This window comes from Arachis duranensis, chromosome 4, assembly GCF_000817695.3.
Source record: "Arachis duranensis cultivar V14167 chromosome 4, aradu.V14167.gnm2.J7QH, whole genome shotgun sequence".
In the NCBI taxonomy this organism is placed as follows: domain Eukaryota; kingdom Viridiplantae; phylum Streptophyta; class Magnoliopsida; order Fabales; family Fabaceae; genus Arachis; species Arachis duranensis.
The window spans coordinates 92,139,725-92,161,565 of NC_029775.3; the positions used below are offsets into that span (position 1 = coordinate 92,139,725).

General features: G+C 32.6%; 3 protein-coding genes across 10 annotated transcripts in view; 2 read left to right on the forward strand and 1 right to left on the reverse strand.

Annotated features, from left to right (window-relative positions):
* LOC107484886 (GDSL esterase/lipase WDL1) overlaps positions 1-4,639 on the forward strand; it is a 4,871-nt gene extending 232 nt beyond the window's left edge. Inside the window, exons 2-6 of the mRNA XM_016105433.3 lie at positions 2,289-2,366; positions 2,504-2,644; positions 2,804-2,877; positions 4,031-4,180; positions 4,275-4,639. Coding sequence (XP_015960919.1) covers positions 2,289-2,366; positions 2,504-2,644; positions 2,804-2,877; positions 4,031-4,180; positions 4,275-4,494 — 663 coding nt within the window. The 3' untranslated portion in view covers positions 4,495-4,639. The remainder of the gene's footprint in view (positions 1-2,288; positions 2,367-2,503; positions 2,645-2,803; positions 2,878-4,030; positions 4,181-4,274) is intronic.
* An 8,930-nt stretch (positions 4,640-13,569) lies between these two features.
* LOC107484877 (probable L-type lectin-domain containing receptor kinase VII.2) lies at positions 13,570-14,965 on the reverse strand (the record flags this gene model as incomplete). Its single annotated transcript, XM_016105424.3, has 1 exon — positions 13,570-14,965. A coding segment is annotated over one exon (1,224 nt), but the record flags the coding sequence as incomplete, so codon positions are not given.
* A 499-nt stretch (positions 14,966-15,464) lies between these two features.
* On the forward strand, positions 15,465-19,983 carry LOC107484894 (thioredoxin-like 4, chloroplastic). 8 transcript variants are annotated; one of them, XM_016105443.3, is made up of 7 exons: positions 15,465-15,820; positions 17,309-17,372; positions 17,885-18,108; positions 18,433-18,609; positions 18,714-19,071; positions 19,171-19,224; positions 19,660-19,983. In XM_016105443.3, exons 5-7 carry the CDS (start codon positions 18,781-18,783, stop codon positions 19,786-19,788), a joined length of 474 nt encoding a protein of 157 aa, XP_015960929.1. In that variant the 5' UTR covers positions 15,465-15,820; positions 17,309-17,372; positions 17,885-18,108; positions 18,433-18,609; positions 18,714-18,780; the 3' UTR covers positions 19,789-19,983. The 8 variants fall into 8 exon arrangements, with proteins under 8 accessions (XP_015960929.1, XP_015960926.1, XP_015960927.1 ...); XM_016105440.3 differs by having other exon boundaries at positions 18,433-19,071; XM_016105441.3 differs by having other exon boundaries at positions 17,936-18,108; positions 18,433-19,071.
* The last annotated feature ends 1,858 nt before the right edge of the window (positions 19,984-21,841 follow it).

The window sequence follows — 21,841 nt, forward strand, 5'->3', positions numbered from 1 at the left end:
ATATTCATCATTATGCAATCTCCTTATATATAATGACGTGAAAAGGCAAATGACATCTTAAATATATATATATATATAGAGAAAAAAATAAATAAATCTTTTATTTTTTAATTTAAAGATATATAAATTTTGATTAATTTTAAATTTTTTTCGTCTAAAACATATAAGAACAAATAAAATTTTTAAAAGGATTTAAATCTTTGGTGATTTAGAAGGTGATGGATAATTTTATATTCTTAATTTGTCAAAAATTTATTTATCGTTGATATAAAAGGTTGTTTGTCGTTTTTTGATATATGTATATGTATATATATACACTTATTGTATAAAGATACATGTTTAGTATTAACAAAAAAAAGGGTTGATTATATGGCTATCTATAAGAAGTTTGGTTACTCGGTTTTAATAAATTTAATTATTTTATTAAAAAATATATATATAATAGTATGTATAAATATATCATAACTAATACTTTGTATTTAGAGATATTTTACAAAAATTATACTTTCTAATATAGAACGATAAAAGTTGAGATAAGTATGATTTTGGTTCCTAAAGTTTTCAGTCAAAATCGAAACCGTCCCTCATCTAATTTTTGATATAAAATCGTCATTTTTAATAAAATTTTTGTTTTATTCCTAAACTATCCCTATTCCTATTTTAATAATAAAAATTATAAAATTAAAAAAAAAAAGAAAACGCGTGTTGGGGGAGGGGGAAGAAAACGCGTTGTGGGGTGGGAAAGAAAAGGGTATACGAAGGAAGAGGGGTATACGAAAAAATCTCCTCGCCGCCACCACATGAGGAACCACCGTCCGCCGCTGTCTCTGCCTTCTGCATCTGTTTGTTTGTGCTTTGAATTTATGAGGAATCACCATCAGCTTCTTTGTTGATTTGTTGCTTTCTTGGTGTTGGTGGTGGTGTTTGTGTTGGTGGTGTTGGTGTTGGTGTTGGTGTTGGTGTTGGTGGAGGTTGTGGCGGTGGTGTTGGTGTTGGTGGTAGTGGTGGTGGAGGAGGTAATTGGTGTTGGTGATGGAGGGTATTTTTGTTCAAAAAAATAAAAAGAACGATTTTAATATGAAAAAAAATGTTAAAGACGATTCTAAATCAAAAATTAGAAGATCAGAAGAGGGACGAATTCGATTCTGACGCAAAACTTTTGGGACCAAAATCATACTTATCCCATAAAAGTTTCTATAGATATGAAAGTTTTGGTCCTTAAAACATCTCTTCTCTAATTGGTTTTACAACTTAATTAGAGAATTATTGATCTGTTATTGTAACTTTTATATAGCATCATGTCATATATATATAATGATCTATTAGTAAATTAATTATTTATATAAAATGTATGTTGAATACATATTAATAAGATAAAAAATGAAATTCAAAACTTCATATTGTTAACAAAAATAATTTTAAAAAATATGAATAATAAATAAGTATATAAAAGATTTTAAAATGTGATAAAGAAAAAATGAAAACTATAATATTTTTTAAGTGAAAAATGATTTTTAGATTTAGCAAACAACTTTTGTATTTGTTTTAAACTTTTGTAGAAACATTCGGATAACTATTTATAAAGACCATACAAAAAATCGGAACAAAATTTTATTTTTATATTTTTCTTCTTTTTAAAAAAAAATCATTAACAAAACAAGATTCTCTTGATAAACTAATCAAATTTTAAAGATGAATTGAAAATGTATCATTTTTTAATAATATTTATAAATAACCATATTAAAATCTAATTTCTAAATTTTTTTTTGAAAATACATATCTAATAGTTGGTTAATCTTTTCATGTTTTAAAATATTTGAGTACTTATTTGTAATTCGTATCTTTTTGATATTATTTTATCACGGTATTATTTTCGATAGTCTTTTTTCATAAAAAATGAAAAAATAATTTTGGTCGTTTGACATATATAGACATGCTTGTTAGTTATCATTTGGAAAAATAATTATTGTGAAACGACAATAAGATAATTTGTATCCTTGTGTTACCTTTTCAGTATTATCATTCTTTGAAAATATACATATTAAAATGGTAGAAACTCAGGTGCAATCGATTTTACGTGAAGTTGATACTTGAGAATCGTTAGATGATTTGACTGATTTAACTAAATTTTCATCTAACGACTTTCAACTATCAACTTCACGTGAAGTCGACTGCACCTGAATTTTCACCTATTAAAATATATGAACATATTTATATGTGCTTGTTAGGGGTACACGTATAATGCATGAAATGAGTTTAACATAAAAATCTTTCTTTACATAACACAGGCAGACATAGTTTTGAGAGGATACGCTGGTTGGAACTCAAGGCGTGCTCTTCAGGTTCTGGATCAAGTTTTTCCCAAGGTATTTAGCCTTAGCTTGATGATATAGATATTATTATTATTATTTTTCCTTTTACCATTTAGTTTCACACATTTGTGATTTAACATTTCTCTAAAAACTTTTATCCTTTTGCTTGGTACATAATGTTGAACGATTAGAATGCCACTAAGCAACCATCATTGGTTATTGTGTATTTTGGTGGCAATGACTCTGTTATTCCAAATAAATATGGCCTTGGTCCTCATGTGCCTCTTCAAGAATACATAGAAAATATGAGGAAGATTGCTCTCCATATACAGGTAATAAATCTTTCAAATGATCTAGTTGGGGGTGTTTTGTTAGATGCATGTAATCTCTGTTCTTTGTATTTCGAATTGATGTAACAAAACTAATCGATTTAATTGTGATCTGTTCTTTTTGCACTATGGAGTTTGACTTATATCATGTGATTATTTCAGTGCCTTTCAAAGATGACCCGCATCGTATTTCTTAGTACCCCTCCCATCAATGAGGAACAAATCGTTAACAATAGGTCTGTCTTCCATAATCAATTTAAACCTTTTCGTAATTACACATTTATCTACTTCTATACTATATATGACAGTGTGAGAAAGATTGGTGTACAATTTTTTTCTCTCTAAAATATTCTTATTATATATAGTTTATAAAAAAATATTATTTTTAAATTATTTCCAACACTTTATTTAAGGCATTTTAATTAAGTTATAAAAAATTTGCTATCTCGAAAGTAAAATTTAAGAATAAATAACTATTTCTAATCATAAAAGAGTCACGCGCTTGATAAATCTAACTATAGAAAAATAAAACGAACATTATACTCATAAAAAATATATTTTGCTGGATACAACAACCCAAATCTTAAAAAATAATTAATTTAAATTACCAAATTAACCTTCTTGATCTAGCATAACCTAATTTAAATCTCCAAACTTCAACCCTTCCTTTATTCTCTTTATTAACAACTAATTCTTTCATGATTATTTACTCTAAATTTAACAAGTGAAAAAATGAAATAACAGATATGAAAGTACCAGTCAATATACTAGTTTCTTATCACGACAAATAGAGGGATTATATATCAGTGATGGTCTAACTTTTTATCTAAGAAAATTTTTAAATGGCGATTGCCACTACCAAATGTCATTAACAGTTGTGGCTGTTGAATTATTTATTTGTGAGCAAGTCTCTGAAAAATTTTGGGATAGATTAATAAATTTCTACAAAAATTTAATAAACATACAGATTTTTGAGTTAAAAAAAAAAAGGAACATAGAAAATTCAATTACAACATTAGACTTATAAATTCCTGATTAAATCGAATGAAAGACTAACATAGGGATGAAACATGTTTAATGTTGCAATTTTTTTAGAAGTATAATCTAACATTACTATTCTTTAAGAATATATTTGATATTTTTTCATCTTTAGGAAATTTTTATAAGTCCATTTTAAAATTCTTATTTGTTCTATTATTTTTGTTGTTTATTTGTCTCTTCCAACTTGAAAATTCGTTCAATGTGATTATATTTAAATCAGTCTTTCAGTTTTTCTCTAAACCAGTTAAACTCCCAAACAAAGCTAAGTGACATGTTGTTGTTGTTGTATTTGATTTTCAACCTCAAAATCTCAAATACTAACGAATGAAGTGTATGGCTTTAAACCAGAGATCCACAGGGAAATCTGATAAGAACAAATGAAGCTTGTCGAGTATATTCCGAAGCATTGTTGTCACTGTCCCGCAAAATGAACATCAAGGCCATTGATCTCTGGTCTGCAATCCAAACAAGAAAAGATTGGCAAGAGATTTCTTTCATGTAAAGTATAATCATTATTATTTCAATTCCATCAATATTATTTGATTCAGTAGTGTTCTATTGGTAACTTTGGTTACTAATTATTATTTCATAGTGATGGAATTCATTTAACATCTGAGGCAAGCATGACAGTGGTAAAGGAGATATTGAAAGTGCTAAAAAAAGCAGAGTGGGAGCCAAGTTTATACTGGAAGTCAATGCCAATTGAGTTTGGAGAAGATTCACCATATGATCCAGTTGCACCTGATGGAAAGTCAACTATAAATATATCTGGATTTGCCTTTCCTAATCCTGCTATGTGGGAGTTGGATTAAGCTTATTTGCAATTGTAGACTGTCTATTGATGATGTATGTGATGATGTGCCTCAATCTCATTGAATTATTAATCCCAAAAATACTAATAATTGGCCATTATTGAAAGGTCACTTAAATAAATATATTTGAATTACTCTTTGAAGATATGGTTTGAGATGAACTTATTTAGCCAACAAGCTATAGTTCAAATGGCATAGTCTCTCTATACCCACCTAAAAAGTTACGGATTCAAATTTTCTTATTTTCTCTTAAAAAAATTGACTTATTTATTCTGATACGTGAACCCAATTATAATAAAAACTTTTTTTATTTGTTATCATTGTGTAGACCTTGTCAGAGGAACACATAAGAAATTGATTTTAACATGGCTTAGCCAGATATATAAAATAAAAAAAATGTTGAGGATTAATAATTTTAATTTGTATTGGCTAGTGTTTTTTGTTAATAGTTTAATATTTTTAGTCTAATTGTCCAATACTATATTTTTAAATATTATTGACTAATTATTAAAAAAAATTGCTATTTTAGTTAAAGTGCTCAAATAAAATTGAAAACAATTTAGATATTCTATATGGGTGTTCTAATAGGTTTAGTTATTAATCTTGATTATAAAAATATATGTAATATATAAATTAAAATCAATGACTAAAATACTTAAAATATCAATATTTTTGGTATATTTAAAAAAAAAATTATAAAATTTTGTACAAGCACGTATAGTAGAGGCCTACCTGGTCGGAAGAAAAGTGGAGAATGTGAATGCTGGTGTGGATGGTCTTGTGACGATAGTCACATGATGGCTGCGTGAGGCAAGGAGTTGTGCCACTTGAACGGGGGAATTTGGTGACCAGTGACCACTGGTCAAGCAACACATAGGGAAGCATGTTGTTTTGGGGGTTATCTGATATTGCTGATTTGGACATGAACGAGAGGTTTAGATGCCTTTTGATGGTGGTGTCGATGTATTCTCTAATGGGACGAAGCCGTCCGAGGTCATCGAGTGAGAATGGAGAGTGGTACTTGTAAGGGACTCCGATACTTAAATTAGCAAGAATTTTAAGCAGGTTTAAGTATATTAGGATCAAGAAATACTTGAGTTTGATGATGTATTTATACAATAAGAAAGATAGGATTGCTATCTTTTAGTAACTTATCCACCTATAATGGTGGATGGTTACTTCTTCTTTTATTTAAGGGTTGTTAAGATCTCATATTTGAATTGTGGGTGGATCTGTAGGTGCAGTTAAGATTTTGAACGTGGGTCGGATGTACAAACCAATGGATCCATTTTTCGTGTAGGTCGGACTTGTGAAAATACAAGAAGGCTAAGAGCAAACTTAGGGAGTAAAATAAGGTTTGCAAGGAGTTTTAATAAGAGAGAACTTGTAGGGAGTTTTCATAGGAGGATTTTATTCTTGTTCATTAAAATTATAGCATAGATGATACTATATATATTTCTGTAGCATTGTAATTGAAACATCATCAAAAATAAGAAAGAAAATTAATTCACATCATATTATATAGAGTAATCACATCATATTTTCTCATATTGGCTTTGTTATAGTTAGTGCATTATTGTGAGTAGTATTCAATTTTATATTACTTTGTATCTATTAAAAGTCCAAATTCCACTGCAGACTCAACAATTGGTATCAAGAGCTAATATTATGTTATTCATTATTTGAGTGGTAAAATTCAAGTTTAAATACAATGGCTTCTACTAGTAAAAATATCAAAGTAGGCAAATATGAAATCAATAAGTTTAATGGAAAAAAATAATTTTTCTATTGGAAGATGCAGATAAAAAATTTGCTTATATCACATAAATTGCACAAGGTACTGGCGGGAAAAGAGCAAAAACCAAAGGATATGAAGGATGAGGATGGGGAAGAATTAGATCTTGAAGCGCATGCTGCGATAATCTTATGCCTTGAGAGGGATGTTGCTTTCTTGGTGAATGAAGAAGCAACTGCAGCAGGTGTCTAGTTAAAGTTAGAGAGTAACTTCATGACAAAGACTCTAACTAACAGGATCTACTTAAAATCCAAATTGTATACAGACAAGATGGAGGAAGGTACCTCAATCCGAAAATATATTAATAAGTTTGATAGGATTATATCAAACTTAAAGGATATAGATGTGAAGATTGATGATGAGGATCAGGCACTCATATTATTACTTTCATTACCAAAGTCCTATGAAAATCTGGTGCAGACTTTGATGCTGGTGGGTGACACTCTGACCATGGATGAGACGAGGGCATCACTTTTAGCGGATGATATACGTAAGGTTACTATGAGCATAATGTCATCTTCAAATGGAAGAGAGTATAATGATCAAGCACAAGGATTGTTTGCAGCTAGAGGAAGGAGTAATGAAAGAGGAAAAGGTAAGCATGAAAAGTTTAGGCTAAAATCTAGACCTCATGTGGAGAGAACATACTTTAAATGTGGTGAGTCTGGATATTTTAAAGCAAATTGCCCAAATAAAAAGATAAATTCCAAGAAACAGAACAATGATAACTCAAAAGAAAAACAAGAAGCAAGTTACATCTCAAATGATGATGAAGATTGTTACTATGTAATATATGATTCTTACGAGATATCTAATAAGTAGATGCTTGATTCTGGAGTTTCTCACCATATGTGTCCAAATAGGAAGTGGTTTACTACCTATCAAAGCATTAATGGCGGCACAGTTTTGATGGGCAACAATCATACTTGCAAAACTGTAGGAGTAAGTACTATAAGAATCAAGATGAATGATGGAGTTGTAAAAACCTTAAAGGATGTGAAACATATTCCTGACTTGCGAAAAAATCTGATATCTATAGCTCTGTTAGAGAAAAATGATTGCAAAATTATTGCTAAAATGAGGTTTTAAAAGTTGTTCGTGATTTTTTGTTAATGATGAAGGGGGTTCGTTATGGTAATCTTTATCCTCTTTTGGAGACAACTGTTACAGGTGAGCTAGCAATTGAAATTGGTGAAAGTAAAGACCAAACAGACTGCACGAGAATTTGGCACCTGCGGCTTGGGCATATGTCAGAAAAGGGTCTATCATTGCTTAGCGAAAAAGATTTGCTGAAAAATATGAAGAAACCACAAATTGAGTTTTGTGAATGCTGTGTATATAGAAAGGCACACAGGGTGAAATTTTCTACAAGCAAACACAAAAGCATAGGTTGTTAGACTACGTGCATACTGATGCTTGGGGTCCGGCTAAAGTTACTTCCAAGGGTGGTTCCATGTACTTTGTTATGTTTGTTGATGATTATTCAAGGTATGCTTGGGTTTACTTCCTCAAGTATAAGAATGAGGTATTCGAAACTTTTAAGCAGTGGAGAGAAATGGTTGAAAATAGAACAGGTGGGAAGCTAAAAACTTTTCAAAGAGTTCTGTGATCAGGAAGGTATTGTGAGACACTGGACAGTTAGAGACACACCACAATAGAATCGAGTCGCGGAAAGACTGAATCGTACACTACTTGAGAATGCAAGGTGTATGCGGTCTAATTCTAGGTTAGGCAGAGAATGGTGGGCTGAGTCAGTTGCTACAGCGTGCTACATAATGAAATGATCTCCACATTCTTCTTTAGATGGAGCCACACCTTATAAGGTGTGGTCAGAGAAACATGAAGATTACGAAAAACTCAGAGTCTTTGGATGCACGGGTTATTATCATGTCAAAGACAATAAACTTGATGAAAGAGCTATGAAGACAATCTTTTTGGGGTATCCAAGAGGGGTTCAAGGCTATCGTCTTTGGAGCGTAAGTGATTCTAAGTTTGTAATTAGTAGGGATGTGACCTTTAATGAAAGATCCATAGTAGCTTTGCCTAAAATTATGACACCAAATGATGGTGATGTTAGAAAAACTATAAACACTCAAGTGGTGGAGATAAAGTCTAAAAAACAACTAATAGACTCTAGTCATGTTTAGTTGGAGCATCTTAATACTACTCACGAAGATGAGGAAGATGATGAACTTGATCATGAAGAGATTCAGTGAAAAAATACACATGTATTACAACAGCAACAACAAGATTCATTGGTATCCACTATGCCAAAGAGAAATTACAAACTCGTATAGAAGCTTGAATCAGACAGGCCTCTAATGCATTATGGGCAATTAAATTTGGTAGAGTATGCACTCTCAGTGGAGGATGATGAGCCAGTCACCTTCAAACAAGCTAAAAATAAGGATAGTGAGAGCTGGTTGGTTACTATGGAAGAAGAGATGCAGTCTCTTCATAAAAACAAGACATGGGAGGTGGTCCCATTGCTTGTGAGAAAGACTGCTATTGGTTGCAAGTGAGTGTATAAAAGAAAATAAGATCCTACTAAATCGGATGGTACAAAATTCAAGGCTAGGTTAGTGGCTTAGGGATTCGCACAGAAAGAAGGAGTTGATTATAATGAGATATTTTCTCCTGTGATGAAACACACTTCCATTCGGATGTTTTAAGTCTTGTAGCTCATGGCGATATTGAGTTAGAATAACTAGATATGAAGACAATGTTCTTACACGGTGATTTAGAGGAAGAAATTTACATGTATCAACCTGAAGGTTTCAAGGTTGAGATTAAAAAAGGTCAAGTTTGTCGCTTGAAGAAATCACTCTATGAATTAAAATAATCCCTTCGATAGTGGTACAAGCGATTTTATTTCTTTATTTTAAAACAAGTTTTCTTTAGAAGTAACTATGATTGTTGCGTATATAAGCTTCCTGGAGGTGATTATATCTATCTTTTATTGTATGTGGATGACATGCTCATTGCTTCCAAGAGCAAGGTGGAGATAAATAGGTTAAAATTTCAACTTGGTGAAGAGTTTGAAACAAAAGATTTGGGTGCTGCGAGAAAAATTTTAGGCATGGAGATTAGAAGAGAGGGATCAAGTCGAAAATTGTTCCTGAGCCAAAAAGGCTACATTGAACAGGTTATCGAAAGGTTTGGGATGAAAAATGCTAAGTCGGTGGTGACTCCATTGGCTCCACATTTCAGGCTCTCAGGTAAACAATCTCCTACAACAGCAGAAGATAAGGCTTACATGGACAATGTACCTTACGCAAGTGCTGTAGGCAGCCTAATGTACGCTATGGTGCGCACACGCCCAGACATTTTACAAGCAGTTAGTGTTGTTAATAGGTTTATGGTGAATCCGGGGAAGACACATTGGGAAGCGGTCAAGTGGATATTAAGATACTTGAAGGGTACCATTGGCACAGGTTTATGCTTTGGTGGAAAATCATCATGTTAAATTAGCGATTTTGTTGATTCTGATTATACTGGTGATCTAGACAGACGACGATCTACAACTAGTTATGTATATAAAATATATGGTGCTCCGGTTAGTTGGCTATAGATGTTACAAGCTACAGTGGCACTATCTACTATAGAGACTAAGTACATTATAGTAGCAGAAGGGGGTAAAGGAGGCATTGTAGTTAAGGGGCTTTTTAGATTATTTGGGTTTTAAGCAAGACTGTGTGAATCTTAGTTGTGATAGCCAAAATGAGATTCATTTGGCTAAAAATCAGGTTCATCATGCTCGTACCAAGCATATTGATGTTAGGTATCACTTTGTGCATGATGTTATAGAGAAAGATAACATTTCTCTCGTGAAGGTACACACAAACAAAAATCCAGCAGACATGTTGACTAAAGTAGTGTCGGAAAACAAATACCAGCATTGCTTGGATTTACTCAACATTATTCCATGTTAAGTAATAAATGGCGAATAACGGAACTATGTTTCATTAGATCCTAGTAAAGGATACATAGACAGTCATTGTTAAGATGGTGCAATTGGATACGACTACTACAATTTGTTCATTCAAAATTTGAGTTACTTTTTCAAATTGTGACCGAGGTAGAGAATTGTGAGAATACAAAAAGGCTAAGAGCAAATTTAGGAAGTAAAATAAGGTTTGCAAGTAGTTTTAATAGGAGAATTTTATTCTAATTCATTGAAATTTTAGCATAGATGATACTATATATATTTTTGTAGCATTGCAATTGAAACATCATGAAAAATAAGAAAGAAAATTAATTCACATCATATTATATAGAGTAATCACATCATATTTTCTCATATTGGCTTTGTTATAGTTAATGTGTATTTGTAGGTAGTGTTCAATTTCATATTACTTTGTATCTATTAGAAGACTAAATTCTGTTGTAGACTTAACAATAATTGTGAGAATACAAGAAGGCTAAGAGTAAATTTAGGGAGTAAAATAAGGTTTGCAAGGAGTTTTAATAGGAGAGAACTTGTAGAAAGTTTTCATAAGAGAATTTTATTCTTGTTCATTGAAATTATATCATAGATAATACTATATATATTTCTGTAGCATTTTAATTGAAACATCATGAAAATTAAGAAAGAAAATTAATTCACATCATATTATATAGACTACAGAGTAATCACATCATATTTTCTCATATTGTCTTTGTTATAGTTAGTGCATTATTATGGGCAGTGTTTAATTTCATATTACTTTGTATCTATTAGAAGTCTAAATTGTACTGCAAACTCAACAATAATTGTGAGAATACATGAAGGTTAAGAGCAAACTTAGGGAGTAAAATAAGGTTTGCAAGGAGTTTTAATAGAAAAGAACTTGTAGGGAGTTTTCATAGGAGGATTTTATTCTGGTTCATTGAAATTATAGCATAGATGATACTATATATATTTCTGTAGCATTATAATTGGAAACATTATAAAAAAAATAAGAAAGAAAATTAATTCACATCATATTATATAGAGTAATCACATCATATTTTTTCATATTGGTTCTGTTATAGTTAGTGCATTATTGCGAATAGTATTCAATTTTATATTACTTTGTATTTATTAGAAGTCTAAATTCTGTTGCAGACTCAACAATAATTGTGAGAATACAGGAAGGCTAAGAGCAAACTTTGGGAGCAAAATAAGGTTTGCAAGGAGTTTTAATAGGATAGAACTTGTAGGAAATTTTCATAGGAGGATTTTATTCTTATTCATTGAAATTATAGCATAGATGATACTATATATATTTCTTTAGCATTGTAATTAAAACATCATGAAAAATAAGAAAGAAAATTAATTCACATCATATTTTCTTATATTGGATTTGTTATAGTTAGTGCATTATTGTAGGTAGTGTTCAATTTCATATTATTTTGTATCTATTAGAAGTCTAAATTTCATTGCAGACTCAACAGGACTGACGAAAAAAATTTTCTAGACTTTTTTTGTGTGTGTTGTGCTTGTTTACTTTGGACCTGACTTTATTATTGGGCTAGTGTATGAAAACATGTATATCTTTATTGGATGGGATGTTCATTTGCTATACGAAGGAAAAGAAAATGTCAAGAAAGAAAAAAGATGAAAAAATAGTTTTTTTTTGTTTTTTGGATGAGGGAAGAAAACTAAGTGGGAAGAAAAAAAAAGATGTTGGATCCATAAAAAAATTTTTCTCCTTAAAGATGAGATGAAAACTAAGAGAATATATGCAAATATTAATAAAATTACAGATTTAACCTTTAATTTTACTTTATTAGACAAAACAAAATATTTAAAGTCATTCTTTACTTGAGCAAAGTCATTGAAAGAGTAAGTATTTGAAATGAATAAGAAAGAGTTGTAGTTATGAATCACTAGTATTTTTATTTGATGTATGCGAATTGTATTTGGATCTAATTCGAACTTGTGAGATAGGACTATAGAATTATTACCTAACTCCTAAGTCCTACCTAATTAATGCTTTTTCAAAAGGTACTTAATTTGATCCAGTAATGAATTATAATTTGAGTAAAAATAAGATAGCAATGATGTCTTACCTGAAAAACACATCGATGCTTTTAATTTACAAATAAAAACAAAACGCTCTAAGAATCAATTTCGGATCGGTGTCAGAATAGAAGAAAATAACAAGTAAGGAAGAATGTGTAATTTCTTTTGCTTTAGTGTTAGATGGGATTTGTCCAAAAGCGCGCTTTTGCAATATTTTTTGCACAATTAACTTCGAATGAGAATTAAGGGTGTTTATAGATCGGATCGGATCTACATATCTATGGTGTTTATCCGAATCCGATCCAAATATTGCGGATATGGATCCAATCGGCAATGTTATTGGATCATATCAGATTCGTATACTAATAGGATCAGATTGCTGATTTTAGGTAGGTATCCGCATATCTGTGGATCCGGAGAAATAAATAAATATTTTTTTATGTTTTATTTCAACTAATAATTATCATATATGTTGTATTATTTTATTTTTATTGTTTAAGAAAAGTATGTTTAATAATATTTTAATAGTAAACATGTTTAAAAGAGTGAAAAAAATATTTTTTTGATATTTTTTAATAAAAATAAACTTTTAAAAATATTTTTATGTTTTGCGAATATATCCGATATCCGATCCGATGCGCATATTATCGGTTTGGATCGAATTGGATCCAAACTTAAAAAACTGCAAATATTAGATCCGATCCGATCCGCATTCACCCCTAATGAAACAAGACACACATTCACCATATGCTCCCTGTTTTTTCGATTATTTTTTATCTTATTATTAATATTTATTATTATTTTCGTTGTGACGTATAATTCTATTACAGAAGTCAATAATATATCAAAAATTTTTACTTCGATAAAAAATTTATATGTATCGATACTTAAAAATATGAACAAATAACAAAATGACATGTAGACTATGATTTTTACGTCAACATCTATTTTTTTAAAAAAATATATATTATATCAATATTTTTACTAAAACAAACTTTTAATTTAATAAAAATAAAAAATATTTTTTAATTTTATAAAAAGACTTAAATATTTTTTTATGTTAGACATAAACTACCTCTTAAAATTAGTCAAATTTTAAAATAATTTTAATCTTATAATTTCAAACATTAAATAATTTAAAAAATAAAAAAATGCATTTGATTATTCATCTACAGTAAAGGAGATTGCTTAAATCTTATAGTAAAAGACAAATAGGTCCCTGACCTTTTAAAACGGGGACATTTTCGTCCCTCAAAATTAGAAAATACATTTCGATCCTCTACGTTTTAAAACGGCGGACAATTATACCCTTCCGTCCGTTTTGGGCCAAAAACGGCAACGGAGCCAACTGACATGGAGGAACAGTGAATGACCTGACCGTTACACTTGATGAGGTGGATTGGGATGAATTTTTAATGGACAAGTTCGTCCCTTAAGGCCAAAACGACGCCGCAGTGAGCCCTATTTCATGAAAATGCAAGGTGGAAGCCATGGCCGCTGCTCGAGGCTCTCCCGGTTCTTAGCAGTTCCGGTGCCATGTAGCCAACCGTTCCGATCACTCGAGAGGTGTTAGGTATCTGCTCATGATGATGCATCCGGGCGAGTCCAAAATCCCCCAACCTTGCATTCATATCCTTCTCAAGTAATACATTGCTTGCTTTTATGTCCCTATGCAACACCTTAACTTTCCAACTCTCATGCAAATACAATACCCCCATAGCCACATCCTTCAGCATACCTCCAAACTCAATTATATTCTGTTCTGAAAATGCTTTAGTTGCAGCATAAATGTCTTCATAACTAATACGGTGTGGCCAATACTCTAATTCCCAGTCTTCAATATCTCCCTCTTCCTCCATTCTTTTGCTTCTTTTTCTTTTGAGCAAAACAACAAACACCATAGCTGCACTACCAATAACAAAGATAAGAATTCCAAAACTGATCCCTGAAACAAAACCAAATGAAGGCAAATTCGTAGTCACCAAACCATCGCCGATCGAAAAATTTGAGTTGCTAAAGCTCCATGCCAAAATCTTGTGACTCTCAATAAGTTGCTCTGTTGCCCCACAAAATCCCACAAACATTTCATCCAAAAAGACATCAGAAAGATTCACAAGTTCACTAATCAAAGGCCTATTAGGCCTTCTTTTCCCTGCAATAGCCATTGCTACATTAACTCTAGAATCTGAATACTCAATCCACACTTGATAGTTCTCACCATTGTTAAGCTTCAATTCCTTAAACTTTTCATCATGTTTTCCACTGACCCAAAATCCAGCATCGTGTGAGGCCAAAGAAGTAAGAGAATTCACATCCAAACCCACATGGTTATCATTGATGTCATTGAATTCTTGGTTCTTGAACACATCAAACTCAATCCCAAAAACATAGTTTTTGGGGTTACCATTGTTGGTCAAGTTGAAGAGGCCAAGGTGCTGAGCTGAGCTAACCCCGTTTGCTCCTTCAAAAGGTGAGAACAAGAACACAAAACCATGGCCAGGGAGAAGGTGTTTGAATGGTGCAACGGAGAAGATGAAGGAGGTTGAGAACGGTAAAGGGTTGGAAGAAAAGGAAGATTTTGTTGGGATCTTGGAAGGGTAGAAAGCACGGCCAATAGAAAAAGAGGCATGGTTGGTAAGGGTGAGAATTGAAGAGTGAGAGTGAGAGTGAGAGTGATCATCAATAGTGGCGTTTGCATAGAGTTAAGGGACTAATTTGTCCCCTAAAAAATTGTCCCAATCCACTTGATCAAGTGTAACGATCAGGTCATTTACTGTCCTTCTATGTCAGCTGGTTCTGTTGTCGTTTTTGGCCCAAAACGGACAGAAGAGTATAATTGTCCGCTGTTTTAAAACGTGAGGGATCGAGATGTATTTTTCAATCTTAAGAAACAAAAATGTCCTCATTTTAAAAGGTTAGGAACTTATTTGTCTTTTACTCTAAATCTTATTATACTTATCTTTAAACTCTAATTTCTCATAGTCATTCATACCTGGGGTTCTAAAAATTGGATAGGATTGGTCAATCTAATCGGTTCAACCGTGAATTGGCAGCACAAACGGTTCGTTTTGTTTCGAAAAATTGATGCCTCCAAAACCGGACCCGAGCTGCTGAACTGTTTAAGAACCGGTCTGTGGGATAGAACTTGGAACTTGGAACTTGGAACTTGGCCGATTCCCCCAAACGGCGCCGTTTCGTTATCTAAAAACAAAAAACACTTCAGTTCAGTGGCTGAGCCAAGCCCCTTCTCCCCTTCTACAGAACTCAGAAGCAAGGTCTGAGAACCCTTACCTCTCTTCGTCTGTCCGTCCGTCGCACACAGGGTCTTCTCTTCGTCCATCGAGCCACTGCGCCCCCATCTCCTTCTCCAATCTTCTTCCTTCAGCAGAACTGCGAGTAGCCCTAGCCCCTCACTCAACCTCGTCTTCGTCTGCTAGCCTTCAATTCTCGAACACCTCTCATTCCCCAATCGTGTGGTCGTCCTCTGGTCTTCGTCTGGTCGCCGTCGTTCGTCGTGCTCAACCGCTCTCCGGCGTCCGTCGAAGGTCAGTGCTCACTGGTAGTACTGGTTATTCGTTTTTTATGCTCTGTTCAGAAATCAAACCCTCTTCCTGGTTTTTTTTATGCTCCCTGCTACCATTAGTGTTTTGTGTTTTTATTGAATGATTAATTGATTATTGATTAGCTCTGGCTGCTCTGCTGTGCTGCTGTTTTGTATGATCCACTTACAAATCCTTTTTGTATGATCCACTTTGTATTTGGAATGTGAAGCATAGAAAGAACTAATCTAAATTATTGAAGTGAGTGCAAATTATAATCAGAACATTTTTTATCGGAGAGTTGTGAGAAAAGCCTAGTCGACCATCTAATGAAAAACTTTGAGGCTGATTTAGATTCTACTTCTCCAACAAATGTTGGTGTGCAAGCTTGAAGCAACAAAACTTTTGAAGAGAATGCTGGGAAGAAGAAACTAGATTAATTGAAACTAATTAGCACTTTTGTTAAAAACTCATCATATGTATTTTGGAAATGTGATTAGTCGTAGGAACTTTTCCAAATCTTAACTAATTATAAGAAATTTCTTCAGGTTAGTTTATATTTCGTTGGTTGGTTAAATTTGTTTCAAAGATGGAAATATCTTGATGTTAATTACTCTGTGTGCTTAGGTTTTTACTTATGCTTTTGGTTCTATCATCATGGAGAACATTAGTAGGGGATCAAGTAGTACTAGTACTTTATTAGCATATAAGCATCTAATTTGGTTCAGATGGGACAATAATTGCTTAACAAAAAAGTTATTATTATTAATTTCCATTCTCATCAATAATGAGACTAGAGTTAGATTCAAAATATATTCAAAATATATTCTAATTTCATCTATCATGGTGGAGCTAACATAGTGCTTCATTTCTCACTTGATCGTCTATTTATTATGTAGGTGTACTATGAAATGAAAAATTAGATTTTTACTTGTCAAAGTAGACTTTGGGTTTTTCACAATATTTCTATGTTTATTTACTCTTACATGTGCTTTTAATTTATTAACCTTTGTGCATATGTTGACTATGACTAAGATTGTACTATGGTTTATGTCTCTGCTGCTGATTCTGATGAAAAGGAATGTTACTTGAAAATTTATCCATGAAATCTTATTGAAATTGACAGGAATGAATTTGGTTATGAAGTAAGACAACATTAATAAAATATAATGCTAGGTTAAAGTACCAAACCTAGTATGCTTTTAGTTCAAAGATTAAGCCAAGCTGCTGCACAATTAGTTTTGCTTTCAAACAAATGCATGCACATTTATCAAACAAGCAGCGCAAATTCAAAAGTTGAATGGTTTAATTTCTTTTAATTTGATGCCTGAAAGTTGCTGCATCTATATTCCGATACTATGAATTAAATTTTGTAGCACTCTTATTCATTGGAGAGAGTGAATTTAGGGAGGATTTGATTTTCTTCTTCTGAATGGAGCTGAAATTATTTCCTTGACTTGTGTAATTAATAATTAAGTTCTACTGCCTTTGCAGCCTGTAACTGAAAACAATGCCAATCTAAAGACATGCTTTTTTCATGTTCTCTTCAAGCCTCAAGGTTTGGTTTATCTGATTATGATCTCTTGCCATATCTTCCTCTTCCTATGAGTCATATCTTCCTATTAGTGTGGATGAATAATCAAATGTGTTTTTGTTTTATTTTTTAAATTATTTAAAGTTTGAAATTATAAGATTAAAATTAGTTGAATTTTAAAATTTGATTAATTTAAAGGGGTAGATTTTGTCTAACATAAAAAAAGATATTTAAGTCTTTTCATAACATTTTAAAAAATATTTTTTTTATTTTTTTTTAAATTATAAGGGTATTTTAGTAAAAGTATTGATATGATATATATTTTTTAAAAAAAGATTAGATGCTGACGTGGAAAATATAGTCCATGTGTCGTTTTGTTATTTATCCACGTTCTTAACGTATCGGTACGTATGAATTTATCATTGTACCGAAACAAACACCTTTGATGTATTATTGACTTTTGCAATAGAATTACATGTCACAACGAAAATAATAATAAATATTAATAATAAGATAAAGAATAATTGGAAAAACAGGGAGGATATGGTGGGTGCGTGTCTTGTTCCCATTTGAAGTTAATTGTGCAGAGAGATATCGCAAAAGCGTGCTTTTGGACAAATCCCCTCCAATACCAAAGCAAAAGAAACTACGCCTTCTTCCTTGCTTGCTATTCTCTTCTCTTTTGACACCAATCCGAAATTGATTCTGAGAGCATCTTGTCTTTTTATCTGCAAATTAAAGGCACCGATGTGTTTCCCAGGTAAGACATCATTGCTATCTTGTTTTTGCTCAAATTAAGATTCACCAATGGATCAAGTTAAGTACCTTCTGAAAAAGCATTAGTTAGGTAGAGCTTAGGAGGTAGGTAGTGACGGCCCTCCCTCACGATCCCAAGTTAGATCTAAATACAATTCGCATACATCAAATCAAAATACTACTAGTTTGAAACTACAACTCTTGCTGATTCACTTCAAATGCTTAACCCTTCAGTGGCTTTGTTCTAATCTTAGTAATTTATTCATCACTAGTTGCTACTGAATCACAACCATTTATAATCTTTTATTTATTTTCATTTTCCAAATAGGTGGCGTGTATCGACTTGCGACATTTCATTTGTAAATCGTAATCAATCTAGCTTGGGAAAGTGAAAGTCATGTACACTTATGCTCAACTTTATTAGCCCTTTCTAAGAGATACCAACAGCTAGCAGCAAGGATTATAACATTTTGATCACAAGCCATACAAATAAAAGATGCCACAGGTTGTAAATCCCAGGCAGGATATTTTGCATACCTATTCCTCTGCCTGTTTCAGAGAGCACTTGAAGGAGCCAGCTGATTCTAGGATTTCCCATGTGGTTTTCAGCTTGTTTTCAAGGCACCATCGTGGCAAACTTTGTCTTGGTGACACAAAAGTTAAGCCTTTGAAATTGATGAGGCGCACATTATGCCCTTGTAGTAGAACAGGAGTTGTTGCAGATGAACATCAAGAAGACTTTCCTGATGAAGATGAGGACCTGTGTCCCGTTGATTGTGTAAGGGAATTCACGACGGATGAAGAGTTCTGCAGGATTCTGGACAAGGCTAAAGGAACAGGATCTTTGGTGGTGGTAGATTTCTACCGCACCTCTTGTGGAAGCTGCAAATATATAGAGCAGGGTTTTGCCAAGTTGTGCAAGAAGGCTGGTGATGATGAAGCCCCGGTTATTTTTCTAAAGCATAATGTTAGTATATATAAACATCAGTGATTCTTATCTTTTGTTGATTACTGGACTGAGCACTCATGCTATCTAGAAACTCTTTTATAATGCTATTCCTTGCAGGTAATGGACGAGTATGATGAGCAATCCGAGGTTGCAGAGCGACTAAGAATTAGGGTATCTCTCTTTAGTTTGTTATGACATGTCTTTGTAATTCTTCACAGAATCCTCAGAATTTTAAATCAGACAGTTCGGTCCCAATAAATTTTTATTCACTAGAAGTCCTCAAGAATTATTCTCATAAAGACAAATTGGTGCCTCCATAATGTTCAATTAGGTAAAAAATATTACTATAAGATAAATTAGTTCCTCTTCAAAATGACAAAAGAACCAATATGTCCAACGTGAATAACTCTTGAGGATTTTTAGAGAATAAAAATTTATTAGAGATTCTTTGGGTACCAATTTGAGTGTTTATTCTTTTTTTAATATCTCTCGAAATATCCTCGTTTCTCCCTGCTCCTTTTTGGATGATTCAATCTTCTCTATATATGGGAGTAGGTATTAAATCGTGTATCATTTGTGCTGAAAATAGTAATTCAATTGGTGCAGGCTGTGCCTCTTTTCCAATTCTACAAAGATGGAGTCCTGTTGGAAGCATTCCCAACCAGAGATAAAGAAAAGATTGTCGCAGCCATCCTCAAGTATTCATCTCTTGAGCGTCAAGATATTTTGTGTTAACTTCATGGGAATGGATCACTCATGCAAAATTGGTTCTACATGACACAAGTTCTTTAAAGATAATTTTGTAGACCACACAAAATATTTTAGCCATGTGATTGTATTTCACTTAATTGGAACACTTGCTTAGTGCAGGGATTCTCAATTTCTCATAGACCCTTCAGGGGGTTTCAATAAATATTTTTTTTTTGTTAACCTTGTGCGTCTTGTTTGTTTAGCTCACATGGCATTTCGCTCCCTTTCCATCTTAAAGGTTTCGGGCTCAACTTCTACTGACTGAAAAAAAAAAATTTTGACCGAAACCTTTCACTGCATGTAGATTTAAATAATAGTACAGGCCTACAATAATTTGTGTGTATTTTCATTGGGAAGAAATATATGTCTTATTTACATAAACAAAGAAGGGATATGCGATAGTTTTTTTCCACTCCAGGTCACTTTTTTTCAGGAAAAAAAATCATGTTAAATTCAGGTCACTTTTAAGATTGTATAGAGTGTATTGTAGAATTCATCTACACAAATTACAAATATCATCGGGTATTAAAAACAGAAATGATCAATCGTATTCATTCAGTATTGGGAGGCACACAATCAAAAACCTTCCCAATTAATGCTGAACCTGTAAATTGATCTTAGTCCTGTTCGAGGCAAGAAACTGATATTCAAACCAATTAAATTATGCCATTTTTCTATATGACCTTTCAAGGACCTGCACCTCTGGTCCATATATTAAACGGCAATGTTTAGTAAATGAACCAACTATCCTAGAGGCTACCTCCTTGAAGAACATAGATGCAATCTGACCAACAGAAAAGGAACATTGATTAGTCACCACCCGAAAAATACATAAAAATATTAACATTAGCGGGGTTTATTGTGATGGAATGGGCTGCATAGTAGATTGTATGAACACAGATGCATGCATATAAGAGGGTTAGTCATGTCAAGTTACTGGTCATGATACTCAGCAAATAAACCCTTGGCACACATGAATTAACTAATTAAGGCCTCAAAAGTCAGGGAAAGAAAAACATAAAAGTGAGGACAGAACATTGATTCCAAAAAAGCATAATGATAGTTAAAACAAGTTCATCAAGACAGATATAGAATGACAGAACCATCCCTATCTGTGAAGAGGTGACTGAAACTTGAAATCCACCAAAACATAAAGATTGCAATTCCCTGTAATTGGGTATGGATTGAATTCCCATATGTTTATCAAATGATCAAACAGTGTACTCTGTGAAACAGTTGACTAAAAATACAAAATATAAAGTATAAGGCTATAAGCAGAACAAATAGCAATCAGTAGAAACAAAGAACAAAATTCTATTGCCATAAACGAGTTGATTTCGTGTTGCCCCATTCAACAAACCAGCCAACCCTAATCCTGCTAGTGGTCACTTGGCTTGACCCACTCCATAGAAGTGGAACAATTGTCAAAAGCCCAAATAACACGTGCATTTTCGTCGCCTCTAGCTTTGAGATGTAACATGATACCCTCTTAACTCTTTTAGCAATTTTCACATCAGAGTGATACCAATGACTGATGACGTAATACATTATGTAGAGTTCTGTAGCGACGACATATTGGCAAAGCGACTCCTTTGCATTGGCATGAACAACATATTGCCAACATTTTTATAGAAGCAGAGTCCAACATATTTTAATTGTAAAAAAAAGAGAAAGTAACCATAATCATTCTGAGTAGAGAAAATGAACTACCTTTATACACTTTGGTCTTTCCAATTCAACGTGAGAAACGTAACTTTCAACAAGGAATTTAAATCCAATTTCCAACTCAGCATCAAATGATCCATCTCGATAGTGGCTAAGTATCTCCGACCTCTGACATCAGAGAACAAATCCATGGTAGAAGACAACAGCTGCACAACATCAAATAATTGTTAGAAAATCATTTAAATTTTTAATTTTTTTTGTGGTAATACAAATATTAATTGTAATTATAAAATTATGCTATTTCAAATTAAATAATTTATATAACGGTGATCTCATTTATTATTATAAATGTTAAATTGAATAAGTCATAATT

What these genes read in the sequence shown, in the direction of transcription:
- LOC107484894 (XM_016105440.3), top strand. Translation starts at nt 18,601, where the DNA reads ATGCCACAGGTTGTAAATCCCAGGCAGGATATTTTGCATACCTATTCC. An exon ending in TTATTTTTCTAAAGCATAAT is followed by an intron (nt 19,072 to 19,170) that starts GTTAGTATATAT and finishes TATTCCTTGCAG; the next exon opens with GTAATGGACGAGTATGATGA. An exon ending in CAGAGCGACTAAGAATTAGG is followed by an intron (nt 19,225 to 19,659) that starts GTATCTCTCTTT and finishes CAATTGGTGCAG; the next exon opens with GCTGTGCCTCTTTTCCAATT.